At 48.0% G+C, this 16933-nt stretch overlaps 1 protein-coding gene across 2 annotated transcripts; it reads left to right on the top strand.

Moving 5' to 3' along the window:
• Nucleotides 1–1513: 1513 nt before the first annotated feature.
• Nucleotides 1514–16240, top strand: STIP1 (stress induced phosphoprotein 1). Of its 2 annotated transcripts, XM_070427358.1 has the most exons (14): nt 1515–1619; nt 5093–5302; nt 7305–7446; nt 7594–7735; nt 8819–8987; nt 9981–10107; nt 10201–10303; nt 10600–10720; nt 11194–11290; nt 11438–11562; nt 14607–14643; nt 14847–14950; nt 15146–15318; nt 15746–16240. In XM_070427358.1, exons 1-14 carry the CDS (start codon nt 1611–1613, stop codon nt 15816–15818), a joined length of 1632 nt encoding a protein of 543 aa, XP_070283459.1. In that variant the 5' UTR covers nt 1515–1610; the 3' UTR covers nt 15819–16240. The 2 variants fall into 2 exon arrangements, with proteins under 2 accessions (XP_070283460.1, XP_070283459.1); XM_070427359.1 differs by lacking the exons at nt 14607–14643; nt 14847–14950; nt 15146–15318; nt 15746–16240 and adding an exon at nt 11672–14598 and having other exon boundaries at nt 1514–1619.
• Nucleotides 16241–16933: the final 693 nt, after the last annotated feature.

Raw genomic sequence — 16933 nt, forward strand, 5'->3', positions numbered from 1 at the left:
GCCATGGAACCTTGACGGCCCATCTCAGCCAGAGAGACACGAGGTAAACCCGGCAGAGCTGGTGGCCGGGGAACCAGCAGAGGGAGCAGCTCGGAGGCGGGCCCAGCGCCCAGGAGCCCAGCAGCCCACCTAGTTCGGGGAAGGAGGGGTCCGTGTGGCTGGAGGTCTGTGCTGAACAGGAAAAAGGGTGGGAAACGCAGGCCTGCCCAGTTAGACGGCCCTGAGCCCGATCTGAAGCCGCCCAGGGTTCAGCGAGGGAGGGAGGTGGCAGCCACGTGAGTCTGCGGTGACTTTGGCTGCAATGTCAAGCCGGCCGGGCGGTCAAGCTGTTGGCATAGAGGACACGTGCCACCCTGGGAAAGGATGGCATTAGCCAAAGGGAACGGCGATCCAGCCGGGCCCCGGGCCCCTCTCCAGGCCGCAGTGGCTTCTCTGTTCCATGGACTCCGCACAGGCCCAGGTGCAAAAGCAGCAGTGTGAGTCCGCGGGCCCATCCTTCCCGCTCCGAGCCCTTCCTGTCGCCTCCCTCGGTGCCCGCTCTGCCTCTGGCACGTGGGCTGCGGCTTAGGGCGCTCCCGGGCCGCCCCGCCTGGAGGTGGTCAAGCTCCACGCTGCGGTCTGTTTCCTTCACCCCTTTACGTACAAACCATGGAGGGAGGGTGGCTCCTTCCAGTCAGTGCTACACGCTGCACAGGAAGCCCTGGCCCTAGATGACCGACCCTTTACCCCCGAGGTTCGGAGGGTCTCCACGGAGGGGACTCGGCCGCCACCGACCCCGCCGGCGTGAGAGCCCGGGTCTGTCCTCCCCCGGCCCAGCCGTTCCCGCCGCGCTGTCTTTTTGAACATTCAGACCCGAACAGCTGGGCTCCGGGTAGGAGCCGCCCCTGACGGTCACCCTCACCACTGGGACCCCCGAGAGCCCGAAGCACGGGCGAGAGACTGGGGCTCTCTGCGCGGGGGAGGCGCGAGTCATCGGCCGGACAGCAGCAGCCGGAGGCGGGAAGCGGCCCGGAACCCCGGCGTCCCCCACGGCCCTCCGGCTGCCGGAGCCACCGCGGCAAAGGAGGGCTGTCGCTACGGGCTCCCTTAGAAGGGCAGCGGTGAGAACCTATCAGCGCAAAGTGCTGGCAACTCTCCGCCCAATTGAATTTTTTTTTTCTTCTGAAGGCGTTTCTGTCATGAAGTCTGTCAGCCCAATGGGAAATGTGGAAATTTCCAGAAAGAACAGGACCAATGGGCGCGGCCAGCGCGGCCACGATTAGCGGAGCAAGTAACCAATCGCTGTCGCAGATTTCTGACCCGCCCTCCAATCGGGCAGTCTATGGTGGGCGGGGCCTATTTGGGAGCGCCCAATCCCGAGGCGCCTTGGAGGCAGGGCCAAGGGGATTACTCCCTGCTGTCCAATGAAAGAGAAGCGGAGGTGATGGGCTAGGCTTTAAGCCAATAGTAAAGAAGCATAGAAAGCCCTTAGAGGAGCGTGACCAGTGAGCAGACGAGGAAGGGGCGGGATCCGGGGGTCCCGGCAGCTTCTAGTAGGTTCCAGAAGGCGGCGCGTGCGGTTGGGAACGCGGAGCCGACGGAGTCGATTCTACCGGGTTCCGGACTGGGCTATGGAGCAGGTGAAGAAGGAGGGGCAGGCTGAGGCCCAAAGACCGCTCCGGGACCGGCCCAGGCCAGGCCGCGCGGGTGGACAGGCCGGGCGGGCACCCGATCGGGGCGGAGGGCTGGGCCAGCGGAGCAACGAGAAAGGCGAGGGCGTGAGGGCCGCGGCCGGCGGGCGGTGAGCGGTGGAGCGAGGCCGGGCCGCGGGGAGCGCCGGGTCCACTCGGTGTCGTTCGCCTCCCGACTCGGCGAGCAGAGCCGAGGGTAGACGACAGGTCGGCGTGAGTCCGGCCCGCCACGGCGAGAGGGGCCTGCGGCCGGGTCCCGGAGGCCTCCCGGGAAGTGGCCCTGGGCTAAGCGGGGGGTGGGAGGGTAGAGCCCGGGCTCCGGGAGGGATGGAGGTGGGCGAGGGGGCTCGTAGGAGGCGCGAGGGGTCGGGTCCACATCGGGGAACTCGGCTTCTGGGGGATGGACGAGAGAATGCCGACCACGGGCCCCCCAGGACTTGGCCACAGTTAACTTGGAGGCGTGCAGGCAGCGGGGACGGACATGCTGGAAGGAGCTGAGGGGCTCAGTGGCCATTTGGGGGAAATAAGCCGCTTTTCTGTGTCTGAAACCCGGGGTGGAAGAGTGCGGAGTGAAGGTATGACGAGCAGCAGGCCGACTTCTCCGCCCGATGCAGGGAAGGGGAGGGAGCCGCAAAAGTCCTTGGAGCGAATGCGTCCCCGCCAGCGTTTCACACACACAAGTGCGGCCCTCCCCCTCCTCGCCTTTTTTTTTTTTTTTCCTTGTGTGTGATTCTAGAGTAACCGAGGACAGACAACTCTGAAAGGTCGGTTTCTAATTACACGGGGAGGAGGGCGTCGCCGTGAAAATTTAGGTTCTGTGGATGAGCAGCACCAAGTCAATCCTTGGCCTCTCTGCTCAACATGCGGGGGGCGGGGGGCGGGCTGGAGCTGGGTGCGTCCGGTGTCTTCGTTGTATCCCCAGCGGCTTGAAGGTTGTGAAAAGCCCACAGAGATTACGATCCGTCCGAAGCTGTCGTTGAGCTGCAGTGATGGGTCTGGAGGGGGACATGGCTCGTATTTTTGGTGCGATCGACGGAGCTGAACCTTTGCTGCAGGATAGCCATTGTTCCTTTGGTCACATCTCGAGTCTCTTGGCTAAATTAAAGCCGAATATTAAAACGGAATGGAGACGTTTAACTTTGTTCACCCTGGTGGTGATTAGATTCTGTCTGGGAATAAGTAGGCTGTGGTGTAGACCAGCGGTTTCTGGAATGAGAAACACATCATTCTGTTAAATTTTTAAAAGTTTTCGTTACCCTGCGTTTACCAAAGTAAAATGAATTGGGGGGGGAGAGGGAATAAAATCACACTGCCATTTACAGAAGTCTGTGTACAGGTAGATTGTAAATGAATGTCTGACTAAATGTGGGATTACAAATTTACCCTGGCAATTGTGCAAATGACCTGGCCTTTTTTTTTTTTTTTTCAAATATGTTTTTATTGATTTCAGAGAGGAAAGAAGAGGGAGAGAGAGAGATAGAAACATCCATGATGAGAGAGAATCATGGATTGGCTGCCTCCTGCAAGTCCCCCACTGGGGATCAAACCCACAACCCGGGCATGTGCCCTTGGCCAGAATGGAACCTGGTACCTTTCAGTTCTCAGGGCGACGCTCTATCCACTGAGCCAAACCGGCTAGGGCAGTATGTTCTTTTTTATTGGTATGTGCCCTGACCAGGGATCAAACCCACAACCTTGGCATATTGGGATGATGCTCTAACCAACTGAGCTACCCAGCCAGGGCTTGACCTGGCATTTTAGTTCCAGGTGTTGTTAGAATCTGTTGTCTGGCTTAGTTCAATGGCTTGACTCAGTGGGTGAGCGAGGACCTAAGAACCAGGTCAGGGTTCTTCCATTCCCGGTCAGGGCACATACCCGGTTGCAGGCTCTATACCCGGTGTGGGTGTGCAAGAGACAGCCAATCAATTCTCTCTCATCATTGATGTTTCTCTCTCTCTCCCTTCTCTCTGAAATCAATAAAATTGTTTGTTTGTTTTTAAATAAAATTTATTATCTTAAACCCATTCCTGAAAATAAATGTGACTTCTCCACCTTTTGTTTTCATTTTCAACTTTGAGATTGACATATCAATTTTAGGGAAATTTGAGTGTCCAAAATTGTATTAAGTAAATATAGTACCTTTCAAATAAATTCTAGTGATACTCTTTACATTTAACCCAGTACATACGTACAACCATTTAATACATTTAACAAAACAGTACTTAATGTTATGTGGGCTACATGCTGGTATTTTCTGTTCCACTTGATCTTTTCAAGTGCTGATCATGACCTATAAACTTTATTTGCTGACTGACAGTACAGTACTCCATTTGGAAAATGATGGTGTGTAGAATAGGCAATAACTCCATCAAGCTGCTCCTAGCTACTTCTTGTTACTAGTTGAGTTGAGGTTTAACTTTTGGCCTCCATCCTGGGTTCTAAGATTTTTATCCCTTGTTTGCTTAAATTTGGTGGCCTCCTGCCTTTTTTCACTTTGAGGTTCTCTCTACGTTCCTTCTGATGGAGGCTCCCAACTGGTGTGCCTCAGAGTTCCAAAATCATTTCCCTTAACAGAATTCTTCGTTGCATCAGTGTACTGGGTGGATGGTAGGTAAAAAGAAAGAATGATGCAGTAACGAAGGACAGAGCTTTAGCTCAGTGGATGTGTTTGCCTTTAAGGGGTGGCCCTCCCTTTCTTGTAGGAGAAGCCCCTTTCCTTCGGCCCCTGCTCTGAAAGCCAAGGCCCACTCACTTTTTTAAACCTTTAATGTACTCCTTTCCTTCCATTCTGAATGTGCGAGAGGATGGGGATTCAACCACCAGTCATGTTTTTATCCTCTTAATGTGTTAATATCTAAGCATGGCAAAACCTGATTGAGGGGTGGGGCTGCCTTTACCTATTAAAGAACAAAGCATCGATCTACCATGTTGTGATAAGTTACCACACTGTAAATGGAAATGTGTAGATTTTTCTCTGATCATGGGGAGCATCTCAGTGCTCCTGGAGAAGCCTCCTAAAGCCTTTAGCGCCTACTGGCTCCACTTCCTTCCTAATGGCCTCTTCCTGTGCGGAGTGACCGGGTCTGTGCTTAGTTTATCGTTGGGACTCTTGGGAAATCTGTGCAACTGAATTTATTTTTACGTGACAGGAACTCATGAGTATGCCCTAGAGTGGCGTCATCAGCTTCAAGTAGAGACTTAGAAGAGTGGCCAGAGTTCTTAATCCACATGGGAGCTCGTGGAGAGCAATGTGTCAGTCTTCTGCCTGGTTATTTTTCCTTGCTGGGAAGTATAAATGAATTGATCTATGATTTCTCTCTTCTGATCTGTAAAGTAACCCTTTGTTTGTAACTGCAGCAAAGAATGAGCATCACCTTAGTGTGGGGACTAAATAAACGTATTGTGGCTCCTTTTCTCCTCAGGTAAATGAGCTAAAAGAGAAGGGCAATAAGGCCCTGAGTGCCGGCAACATCAACGATGCATTACAGTGCTACTCCGAAGCAATCAAGTTAGATCCCCACAACCATGTGCTCTACAGCAACCGCTCAGCAGCCTACGCCAAGAAAGGCGACTACCAGAAGGCCTACGAAGATGGTTGCAAAACTGTTGACTTAAAGCCTGACTGGGGCAAGGTAAGCTGTGGTTGAGTGGGGGCTCTTTGGGCTTCCCAGAAATGCCCTTCGGTGTGCAGTTCTTTTTTTTTTTTTTTTTTTTTTTAAATATATTTTATTGATTTTCCACAGAGAGGAAGGGAGAGAGACAGAGAGTCAGAAACATCGATGAGAGAGAAACATCGATCAGCCGCCTCCTGCACATCCCCCACCGGGGATATGCCCGCAACTCAGGCACATGCCCTTGACAGGAATCGAACCCGGGACCTCTCAGTCCGCAGGCCGACGCTCTATCCACTGAGCCAAACCGGTTTTGGCCGGTGTGCAGTTCTTAAGTATCATGCCCTCTTGACCTGGCTCAGTGCCTAGCCCAATAGACTAGTATAGTATTTTATTACCCATTTAAAGTATATTCCTCAGAGTAATAGCATATTTCATCACATATGAGGTACTATCAATTGTTAAGACATGTCTTATTTTCTTTGAACTACTGAGAAAGAAAATGCTGCCTAAGAAACTGGCAACACTTGATTATAAGATGAATTGGGCCCTAACGGGTTTGGTTCAGTGGATAGAGCATCGGCGTCGGACTGAAGAAGGGTTTCAGGTTCAATTCCCGTCAAGGGCATGTACTTTGATTGCAGGCTCGATCCCCAACGGGGCGTGCAGGAGGCAGCTGATCGATGTTTCTAACTCTCTATCCCCCTCCCTTTCTCTCTGTAAAAATTAATAAGATATATATATTTTTTAAAAAGATGAATTGGGGTGGGTAGGGTGTGCCTCTTTGATAGTTGGCTGGATTCTTGAAGCGTCCATCATGGCATTATATCCTGCTCCTCTTCCTGGTTTTTGTTTTTGTTTGTTTGTTTGTTTGTTGCCTTCACATGAATGCCCATTTTGTTCCATGAAATGTAAAATAGATTCATAGATTCTTTTGAGTTCACCTTCTGGATTTACTTCTTAAGTAGCCTTTACAGTCATGCATCTCTTTTTTGTTTGTTTGCTTTTTTGTGGTGCTTTTTTTTTTTTTTTAAATATATATTGATTTCAGAGAGGAAGGGAGAAGGAGAGAGAGATAGAAACATCAATGATGAGAGAGAATCATTGATCGGTGCCTCCTACAAGCCCAACACTGGGGATCTAGCTCACAACCTGGGCATGTGTCCCGACAGAATTGAACTGTGACCTCCTGGTTCATAGGTCGATGCTCAACCACTGAACCATGTCGACTGGGTTGGTCATGCATCTTTTTTTTTTTTTTAATCCTCGCCGAGGATATCTTTCCATTGATTTTTACAGAGAGTGGAAGAGAGAGGGAAAGACAGAGAGAAATATCGATGTGAGAGAAACACATCGATTGGTTGCGTCCCGCACGGACCCTGACCAGGGCCCAGGCTGGGGAGAAGCCTGCAACTGAGGTATATGCCCTTGTTCCACAAGCAGATGCTCTATCCATTGAGCCAAACAGACTAAAGCTGGTCATGCATCTCTTAACAGGGATACAGTCCGAGAACTCAGTCATTAAATGATTTCATTGTTGTGCAAGCATCATAGTGCACCTACACAAACCTAGACGGTCAAACCTGCACAGCTAGGCTGTATGGTCTAGCACTCCCAGGCTGCAAACCTACTGTACTGAATACTATAGGCAACGGTAACAGGATGGAAAAGTTAAAAAATGGTGCACCTGTACAGGGCATTTCCCACAAATAGAGCCTGCAGAACTGGAAGTTGCTCTGGGTGAGTCAGTGCAGGAGGGTGAATGGATGTGAAGGCCTAGGACCTACTGTACACTACTGTAGACTTTATAAACTCTGTACACTTAGGCTACACTCAGTTTACTTAAGAAATAGCAAAGCATTGCCCTACCACTTTAGAATGACTACAGTGTCACTAGGTGATAGGAATTTTTTAGCCTTATTATAATCTTAGGAGACCACTGTCATAGATGCAGTTCGTCATTAACCATATTGTTTTTGTGTGGCCCATTACTGAATTTTGTGTCTGTCTTTGCTGATTTAAGGGCTATTCTCGAAAAGCAGCAGCTCTTGAGTTCTTGAACCGATTTGAAGAAGCCAAGCAAACCTATGAGGAAGGTTTAAAGCATGAAGCAAATAATCCTCAGCTCAAAGAGGGTTTACAGAATATGGAGGCTCGGTTGGCAGGTGAGCACCATGTACATTGTCGTTTTCCCTTTTTTCAATCGTTATCTTTAAAGTGGGATTAATTTTGAGGCTTTTTCCCCCCTGAAGTGTCAGTAAGCTATAGGGGCATAGTAACTTGAGTGAACCGATGCACTTTGTTTGGAACAGAGAGGAAATTCATGAACCCTTTCAACATGCCCAATCTGTACCAGAAGTTGGAGAGCGATCCCAGGACAAGGGCGCTGCTCAATGATCCTACCTACCGGGCACTGATAGAGCAACTGCGAAACAAGCCATCCGATCTGGGCACGTAAGTTCAGGCAGCGGTTTATCTCTGGAAGTGGATGTGAACATGATGTTTTCTTCCTAGGATCCTATGGGAGGGGTTCCCTCGATCCAACTGCAGGATTTCTGCCTTTGCCTTTTCTCCCAAAGAGCAGTAGGAGTTGTTGGTTTTTAATTTGTTTGTATTTCTAGAAAGGGTTACAGAGCATAAAGTAGCGTAATCTGGAATGTTCATTCTAACCCTCACAGGCCTCTTCACTGCTCTCCTACAATTCTGACCTGACACCATCCATATCCTTCCCATAGACATAAACCCTGCTGTTTGGCATATCAAAGTGGAAACTCGAGGCTAAAAAGAATGTCAGGCTCTGGGCGGTGTGGCTCAGTTAGTTGGGTGTTGTTCCATGCACCGAAAGGTTGCTGATTCGATTCCCGGTCAGGGGATATACAGGAGGCAGTCAATAGATGTCTCGCTCTCGCATGGATGTTTCTTTCTCTCTTCCTCCCTTCCTCTCTCTAAAAATCAAAATAATATTTATTTTTATTTTTATTTTTAAAGAAAAATACCTACCTATGAGCATCAACCTATGAACCAGGAGGTCACTGTTCGATTCCTGGTCAGGGTACATGCCTGGGTTACAGGCTCGATCCCCAATGTGGGGCATGCAGGAGGCAGCCAATCAATGGTTCTCTTTCATCATTGATGTTTCTATCTTTCTCTTCCTCTCCCTTCCTCTCTGAAATCAATAAAGATATATTTTAAAAAGAAAGAAAAAGAATGTAAGGTGTAAAGAGGTATCTCTAAATCTTATACTAGTATCTGTCTCTCTGAACTCCTCTGACTTCTGAAATCAGATGAAGTATACATATAACTCGGTTCTATATCTGCTGACTCAAGAAATAAATCGACCTCCGTTACCTCATTTTAGATGGATTTTTGAAGGGTTGAATATTTCCCAGTTGTAACTCATAAGTACAGAATCTAGCACTCTTTTGATGGGTGAGAAGCTTTTGTATACAGTAGTCTGAGCTTTCGCAGTAAGTGGTAATTTAAAGATCAGTTGTCGGGAAGAACGGTTGTTACTTTTCCTTTTTTGTTTTGTACTAGGAAACTGCAAGATCCCCGGATTATGACTACTCTCAGTGTCCTCCTTGGATTTGATCTGGGCAGTATGGATGATGAGGAAGAAGTTGCTACACCTCCGCCACCACCTCCTCCCAAAAAGGAGACCAAACCAGAACCAATGGAAGAGGACCTTCCAGAGAACAAGAAGCAGGTCTCGTTTCTTCTCTCGTTACTATCATACAATTGTAAACAACCCAGTCAACATAGGTATGTCAGGTGGGAACATCTATAGACCTTGGGTGGCTGTATATTTTTGAGTGTTTAGTGTGTGCTAAGCTTATTATTTATTAAAGTGGTACAAGTGATTTCATAGGAATCGTGTATCTCAAAGACTTATGGCAGTGGGAGCTAGCTACCCTTTCATAGTCCACAGCCACTGTGGTTCTGCCGGTTTGAATATTGACCAGGGCAGACCAGTAAAGTTGTGAGAGATCCTTGTCCTTGCCACGATCCAGAAGAATGTTGTCTATATCAGTCCTTAGGCTTCTGCTTCTTTGTTCTGGTTGGACAGAGTGTGTAATTAAAGGTTGTCCACTTAGCTGCATGTCTTCCAGAGTAGGAGGCAAGTGCCTAAATGATTTTATTTCCCTTCTTGTAAATGAGAACAGCAGGTTGTTGCCAGATTTAGCATCTTCCACTGGGTAAGCATTGGTTGTTTGGGGTGTCTCAAAGCTGGAAAAAAGGCCCTACAGTGGGGGTGGTAAGTGAGCTGTACTGAAGACTCGTGCCACCAGTACAGCCCTTTCTAATCCTCTCACCACCCCATCTGCTGCTGTTCGTTGACAACTGAGACCTGAGACAGCCACACAGCAGAAACTGGACTTGGTGCAGCCTCTCACAGTCAAACCTGATACAAACTATGCTGTCCTCTTTGAAGGCGATTCAAGTTGAAGGGCTTTCCTCTTCCCTGAAGAGGCCCTCTGTTTTCTGACAAAGATCCAGGAGCGTAGGTGGAAAAGGGACTTTCAGAGGAAGCAGAGATGAAACTCAGCTTCTCATTTGAACAGCTAGTACTTCACTGTTTAAAACCGATAGCTGGTTGTAGCAGGTGCCATTCAGTGCCTGTGGCAGGTCACAGGCTCTTGCTCTTTTTGCCGTCTTGGTCAGGTTTGCTTGGCACTTACTTCTTTCGTACCTCATCTAGGCACTGAAAGAAAAGGAGCTGGGAAATGACGCCTACAAGAAGAAAGACTTTGACACAGCCTTGAAGCACTACGACAGAGCCAAGGACCTGGACCCCACCAACATGACTTACCTGACCAATCAAGCAGGTGAGGCCCAGGAAGAGGGGCAAGTGCGTTGTTAGGCGGACCTCAGGGAGAGGCAAGGGCTGACTCTTCCTTCTTAACCATCCTGCCTGGCAGCCGTGTACTTCGAAAAGGGCGACTACAGCAAATGCCGGGAGCTCTGTGAGAAGGCCATTGAAGTGGGGCGAGAAAACCGGGAAGACTACCGACAGATCGCCAGGTACGCTCGACCTTCTGGAGTACTTGAGTGGTTCAGAGGTTTGAATGTCCAAGATTTAATTTAAATGCGTGGGGAGAAGGGTTGCTGGCCACAGAATGTGTGGTCTGTTGTCCAGTATCTGTCAATAGCAGGCTGGAAAGGAGACCGCAGGAGTCAAGACAAAAGGCGTAGGAGGGGCACAGTGCCTGAGCAGTGGTGTGGGCCTTGTTTCTAGTTGTAGATGTGTTTTCTCTGCAGGGGCTGGCTTTGTGTCTGCTCTCCCCTTAGCAAGTTCTTTTTCCTCTTGTCTTTGCCAGAGCTTACGCACGAATTGGCAATTCCTACTTCAAAGAAGAAAAATACAAGGATGCCATCCATTTCTACAACAAGTCTCTGGCAGAGCACCGAACACCAGATGTGCTCAAGAAATGCCAACAGGTGGGTGGGGAAGAAGGGCTGTTTTGTTATCTCTTAATCTATTGTTACTTTATTGTCATTTAATAATGAACCTTAATTTTTTTAAGTAGTGTCTCTAGTCGTATTACATGACGCTGCCCTATCACTTAATGATGTATAACTTAAGATTTTTCTTACATACCCCGAGTGTTGTGTATTATGCCAGTTGTCATAAATTATGTAGGAGGGAGACTGTATTCACAAAAATACTAGTTGAAAATTACTTGTGCTATTAACACATGCACCATTTTCCTATGGGGCATATGTTTGTACCAAGTGTATGTCAATACCATTCTGTTTCACAATGAACCTTGAAAATGAGGATATAAAATTCTTAAAAATTAAATCTTGCCAGCAGTACTCTTTGAAAATTAAAATTCTAATCTGGCTTTTTAAGCCCAATATTTATGTTTCTAAGAATTTAAATGACTATTCCAAGAATTATGTTTTCTTAGGCAGAGAAAATCTTAAAGGAGCAAGAGCGGCTGGCCTACATAAACCCTGACCTGGCTTTGGAGGAGAAGAACAAAGGCAATGAATGTTTCCAGAAAGGTATCTACAGCCTGGATGGTGGCACTTTTGGATGAGAGTGGTGTAAACGTGCTTTCTGGGCCTCGGCTGACTGCAGGGTAAATATGCCCTGGTGGGGGCAGGTGGCTTTATACATTTTTTTTTTAAGTTTCTCTTTTCCTTATTCAGGGGACTATCCCCAAGCCATGAAGCATTACACAGAAGCTATCAAACGGAACCCACGAGATGCCAAATTGTACAGCAATCGAGCTGCCTGCTACACCAAACTCCTGGAGTTTCAGCTGGCACTCAAGGTAAGAGGGTCTGTGGAGTGGCCATTTTTGTGACCTGTACGTGGGAATGTGTGTGTTCTCTCTTCACACTTTCATTAACATCAGCTTGCTGTTCTTGTTTTGATTATAGATTCAAGATGGTGGTGGTGTATGTGTGAGGTTTGTGAATACAGGGGTGGGCAAAAGTAAGTTTACAGTTGTGAGTATGCGAAACACAGTTTATTCTTGTATTATTTATTAATTACTGTATTATTTTCGAACAACTGTCAACCTGCTTTTGCCCATCCCCATACAGGACCTATCTTTTTCCAGTCCTGCCCATGATGTTGTTAGTGATTGGGAGTATTTGGGAAAGTGGATCATTTCCCACCTAACCTGGCCTCTGATCTTTTTTTATCTCCCCATAACCCTTCCCCACATATGTTTTTGTTTCGTTTTGCCTTTTTTTAACATTTTGAGTGTACAATTTAGTGGCATCAAGTAGATTCATATTGTTGTACAACCATCACCGACCTTCTTCATCCTCCCAAACTGAAATTCTGCATCCTCCCCATTGCCCTTCCCCCAGCTTCTGGCAACCACTGTTCTACTTTCTGTCTCTATGAATATGATCATTCAAGGTACTTCATGTAACTGGAACCAAACAATATTTGTTATTTTGTGTCTGGTTTATTTCACTTAGCATAATGTCGCCAAGGTTCATGTTATAGAATGTATCAGCATTTCTTTCCTCTTTAAGGCTGAACACTGTTTCATTGTAAGTATATGCCACCTTTTGTTTATCCATTTATCTGTTGATACATGTTTCCGTTTTTGGCTATTGTGAGTAATGCTCTTATGAACATGAGTGTACATTATCTGTTCAAGCTCCTAGTTTCAGTTCTTTCGTGTTTAACAGTTGAAGTGCTGGATTATAGATGGTTCTGTGTTTTTTGATTTTTCAGAACTGCCATATTTTCCACAGCAGCTTTACCATTCTTCACCTTTTTTTAAAAAAATATTTTATTGAATTTTTACAGAGAGGAAGGGAGAAGGATAGAGAGTTAGAAACATCGATGAGAGAGAAACATCGATCAGCTGCCTCCTACACACCTCCTTTCTGGGGATGTGTCTGCAACCAAGGTACATGCCTTTGACTGGAATCGAACCTGGGACCTTTCAGTCCGCAGGCCGACGTTCTATCTACTGAGCCAAACCAGTTAGGGCCATTCTTCACCTTTTGATGTTTAGCTTAGCAGGTCTGCTGTTCTCAGTCATGTTGAGAATAGTTATTTGAATATGTTCGACATTGTGGAGAAATTATTCCCCATTGCGCTCTTGAGCAGAGGCTGCTCTGTGCCTCCTGGCTATTTTTTAACTTCTCTAGGAGACAATCTAGGAACATTCTGTGGGAAGGTAAAAAAATGTGGTCTATCTGGAAACACCTGAGTCCATGATGGTTTGGTTTTGCTGCCATTATCTTCTGGATCTGTGGCCTAGAGACATCAGTCACCTGTGAGGTGGAGCAGCACTTTCCCACTCATGCAAACGGAAGGAAAGAATGAATGGATTTACTTCTGGTCTTAAAGTTTCTTGGTGGAAGAGGAGGAATTAAACCTAGCTGTGAAAACTACACTGTGTAGCACATTCTATTTTACATAATTTTATATTTTGAAGATGTTTCGAACAAAAATACACAGAATACCTGTGTATTCTTCACCTATGTTCAACAACTAGAGGCCTGGTGCACAAAATCGTGCAGGGGTGGGGTGTCCCTCAGCCCAGCCTGAACCCTCTCCAATCTGGTTCCCTTCCGGGGATGTCCAACTGCCGATTTAGGCCCGATCCCTGCGGGATGGTGCCTAAACCAGCAGTTGGGCATCCCTCTCGCAATCCGGGACCACTGGCTCCTAACCGCTTGCCTGCCTGCTACCTGGTAGCCTGCCTGGTCACCCCCTTAACTGCCCCCCTGCCAGCCTGGTCACCACCTAACTGCCCCCCCTGACGGCCTGGTCGCCCCCTAACTGTCTGGCACCTGATGATGACAAAACTAAGGCTGCAATACTATCTGCTCTGTGTCTATATTCAGATTTCTCTACTTGTCTGAAAATATGTTTTAAAGTTTTAGTTTCTAAAGCCCATGCTTTTCATGTGGTTGTCATGTTCTTTAGTTTCTCAAACTGGAAGCTTCCCCACCTTTTGGTTTTTGTTTCTTTTTATGTGTGTGTGTTTGTTTTTTTGTGTTTTTTTGTTTGTTTTGTTTTGCTTTGTTAATCCTCACCAGAGGATATTTTTTCCATTGATTTTATTTTTTATTTTTATTGATTTCAGAGAGGAAGGGAGAGGGCTAGAGAGATAGAAACATCAATGATGAGAGAGAATCATTGATTGGCTGCCTCCTGCACATCCCACACTTGGGATCGAGCCTGCAACCTGGGCATGTGCCCTGACTGGGAATCAAACTGGTGCCCTGACTGGGAATCAAACTGTGACCTCCTGGTTCATAGGTCGACGCTCAACCACTGAGCCACACTGGCCGGACCCATTGATATTTAGAGAGAGTGGAGGGGAGGGGGTGGGGAGAGGCAGAGAGAAACAGCGATGTCAGAGAGACACATCAATTGGCTGCCTCCCACACACATCCCCACCAGGACCAGGGAGTGAACCTGCGACCCAGATACATGGCCTTGACTAGGAATCGAACTTGTGACCCTTCAGTGCATGGCTGACATTCTAACCACTCAAACGGCCAGGGCTTGTGTGTGTATGTGTGTGTGTGTATGTATGTGTGTGTGCGCGCACAGTCATCAGCCTTTTGAAAAGTCCAGGCCACTTGGATGGGATGGTCCCTAACGTGGACTTGTTGTCCCTTCTGGTGTTGCTTAACTCACTCCTCTGCCCTCCTTTTGCTGTGGCTACTGTTAAATCCACCCAGATGCCAGGATTGACAGGAGCACTAGAAGCAAAAGTAGAATCCTTCGTAAGGGCTCTGGGTGATGGATCAGTTTGTCATTCCTAAGGAGCAGTCTGCCTTGAAGTAGCTCATGAAAGGAATGAGCCTAATTCCTTTTGCCTCTTCTTCCTAGGACTGTGAGGAATGTATCCAGCTAGAGCCATCCTTCAGTAAGTGCCTTTATGCTGCCTCTTCCCATCCCTTTATCCTGGTCAAAAGATGGAAAGGCGGGAACATACCTGTGTGTCCCCCAGCGGTAATGTTCAGCAGCTGCGTCAGGGCGCGAGTGGTATTGGCGCTCGGGAAGGGCGGAGAGAAGCAGCCCTGGGAGCTGCATTTGGGGAAGGCCTCACCTTTCCCATTCTGTCTGCAGTCAAAGGTTATACCCGGAAAGCAGCTGCCCTGGAAGCCATGAAGGATTACACCAAAGCGATGGATGTCTACCAGAAGGCACTAGAGCTGGACTCCAACTGTAAGGTGGGCTGCTTCTGGCTTCCAGGAAGCTCTCCCCTGCCCCCGCTTCTCCTTTGGGTCTTTTCCGTGGTCATTCACTGATCCTTGCCTCTCACCTGATTCTGTGTGTGTGTGTGTGTCAGCCCTTCTCAGTTACCTACTGAAGCAGTGAGGTAGGTTGTGCTAACACCCTCCCCCTTTGGCTTTGCTGCAACGCAGGAGGCAGCAGATGGTTACCAACGCTGTATGATGGCCCAGTACAACCGACACGACAGCCCCGAAGATGTGAAGCGACGGGCCATGGCCGACCCTGAGGTGCAGCAGATCATGAGTGACCCAGCCATGCGGCTCATCCTGGAACAGATGCAGAAGGACCCTCAGGCACTTAGCGAGTGAGTGGAGTTGGGGAGATGGCCTTGAAGGATAAACCAGTGGCAGTGCCTGAGGTTGGGGACGCATGGGATCAGCCTGGGTGGAGTATTTATTGTGTGATTCTTACTTGAAATTTTAAAGGTTGGCAGTTTAAAGGTGGACTGGAAGGGCTTCCTCTTTTTGTTAGTCATGGTAGCTTAAATAATTCATTGGAAAGAACAATTTTGCTGGGAGAATGGTCTCCATTTAAAGCTGTCCCCATAAAGTGGGACTGGTCAGGTTCTGGCTGCATAGCAGTGAAGGCCTCTGCAGTTCTCCTGCCAGAACTTGTCCTCAACCACCTCCTGTCAATACCTTCTAGGGGGTGTGCACTGGGGCTTGCTCCAAGAACAAGTAGGGCTTCTCTTATGTTAAGTCTCATTTCAAGCTTTGTCTCTTCTTCATTAGACACTTAAAGAATCCTGTAATAGCACAGAAGATCCAGAAGCTGATGGATGTGGGTCTGATCGCAATTCGGTGATGACTTGCTCATCATCCCTCTTCCCTCTGTCCTCGTGTGGAAAGAGGAGCTGGGACCGCAGCAAGCAGCACGGAGCAGAAGGGAGAGAAGGGGGAAAGCAAACAACTTATCTCTATATATTTATACAGACCTGTGTGGAAGATACAGAGACTTGTACCCACGTTACTCTATAGCCGCTGCCTCTGGGACCTCCCAGCACATGCATGGTCTCTTCCGCTGCCCTCGAGTTCCATGTCTCTGTCCCCTGTTCCCAGTCGCTGTCTCAGCTGCCCTCCCATAGTTGGTTATTTTTTATTTGGGGCAGTGGGCATGAATGGGGAAGGGAGGGTATTTTTCCCAACCTCAGGTCCCAACTGTCTTCACATTGTTAACTCCGAGTCCCCTTCTCCAATAAAACAAGCCAGTCAGGCGTGGTTATGCCTTGTGATGTCCTTGAGTAATTTTTCTGCCAAAAGACTTCCAAGTGGGCCCTGGCCAGGCAGCTCAGTTGGTGAGACATCATCCTGATGGACCGAGGTGGCGAGTTTGATCCTTGGTCAGGGCACATACAAGAATCAACCAATGAGCCCTGGCCGGTTTGGCTCTGGATAGTGTCAGCCTGCGGACTGAAGGGCCCCAAGTTCAATTCTAGTCAAAAGCACATGCCCAGGTTTTGGGCTCAATCCGCAGTAGGGGGCATGCAGGAGGCAGCCAATCAGTGATTCTCATCATTGATGTTTCTCCCTCTTCCTCTCTGAAATCAACAAAAATGTGTTTAAAAAAAAATGAAAGAACCAATGAATGAATAAATAAGTGGAACAACAAATCAACATCTCTAAAAATCATTAAACAAAAACAAAAGTCTTTAAGTGGCTGTCCTCTGGCGTCCACCTGGATGGGGAGAGGTGTGTGAATTGATGACAGGACCAGGGCCTTTTTCTAATGTGTGGGTCTGTGTGAGCTTGCCTTGGTCCCACTGCTTTGCCGAGGTGGTCACTAGGTGGTGCTGTCACTCAATGAACAGCTGAAAGGGAGCTTGGAGTCACCCCTACTCAGTGGCCAGGTTCAGACAGACTCTGGTGATTCCTATGCTGTCGGTTCTTCACACTCATAATCTCAAACCAGAAGCCAACTCC

The sequence above is a fragment of the Myotis yumanensis genome, unplaced genomic scaffold (assembly GCF_028538775.1).
Source record: "Myotis yumanensis isolate MYYU_CA2020_CCGP unplaced genomic scaffold, mMyoYum1.0.hap1 SCAF_10, whole genome shotgun sequence".
Classification (NCBI taxonomy): domain Eukaryota; kingdom Metazoa; phylum Chordata; class Mammalia; order Chiroptera; family Vespertilionidae; genus Myotis; species Myotis yumanensis.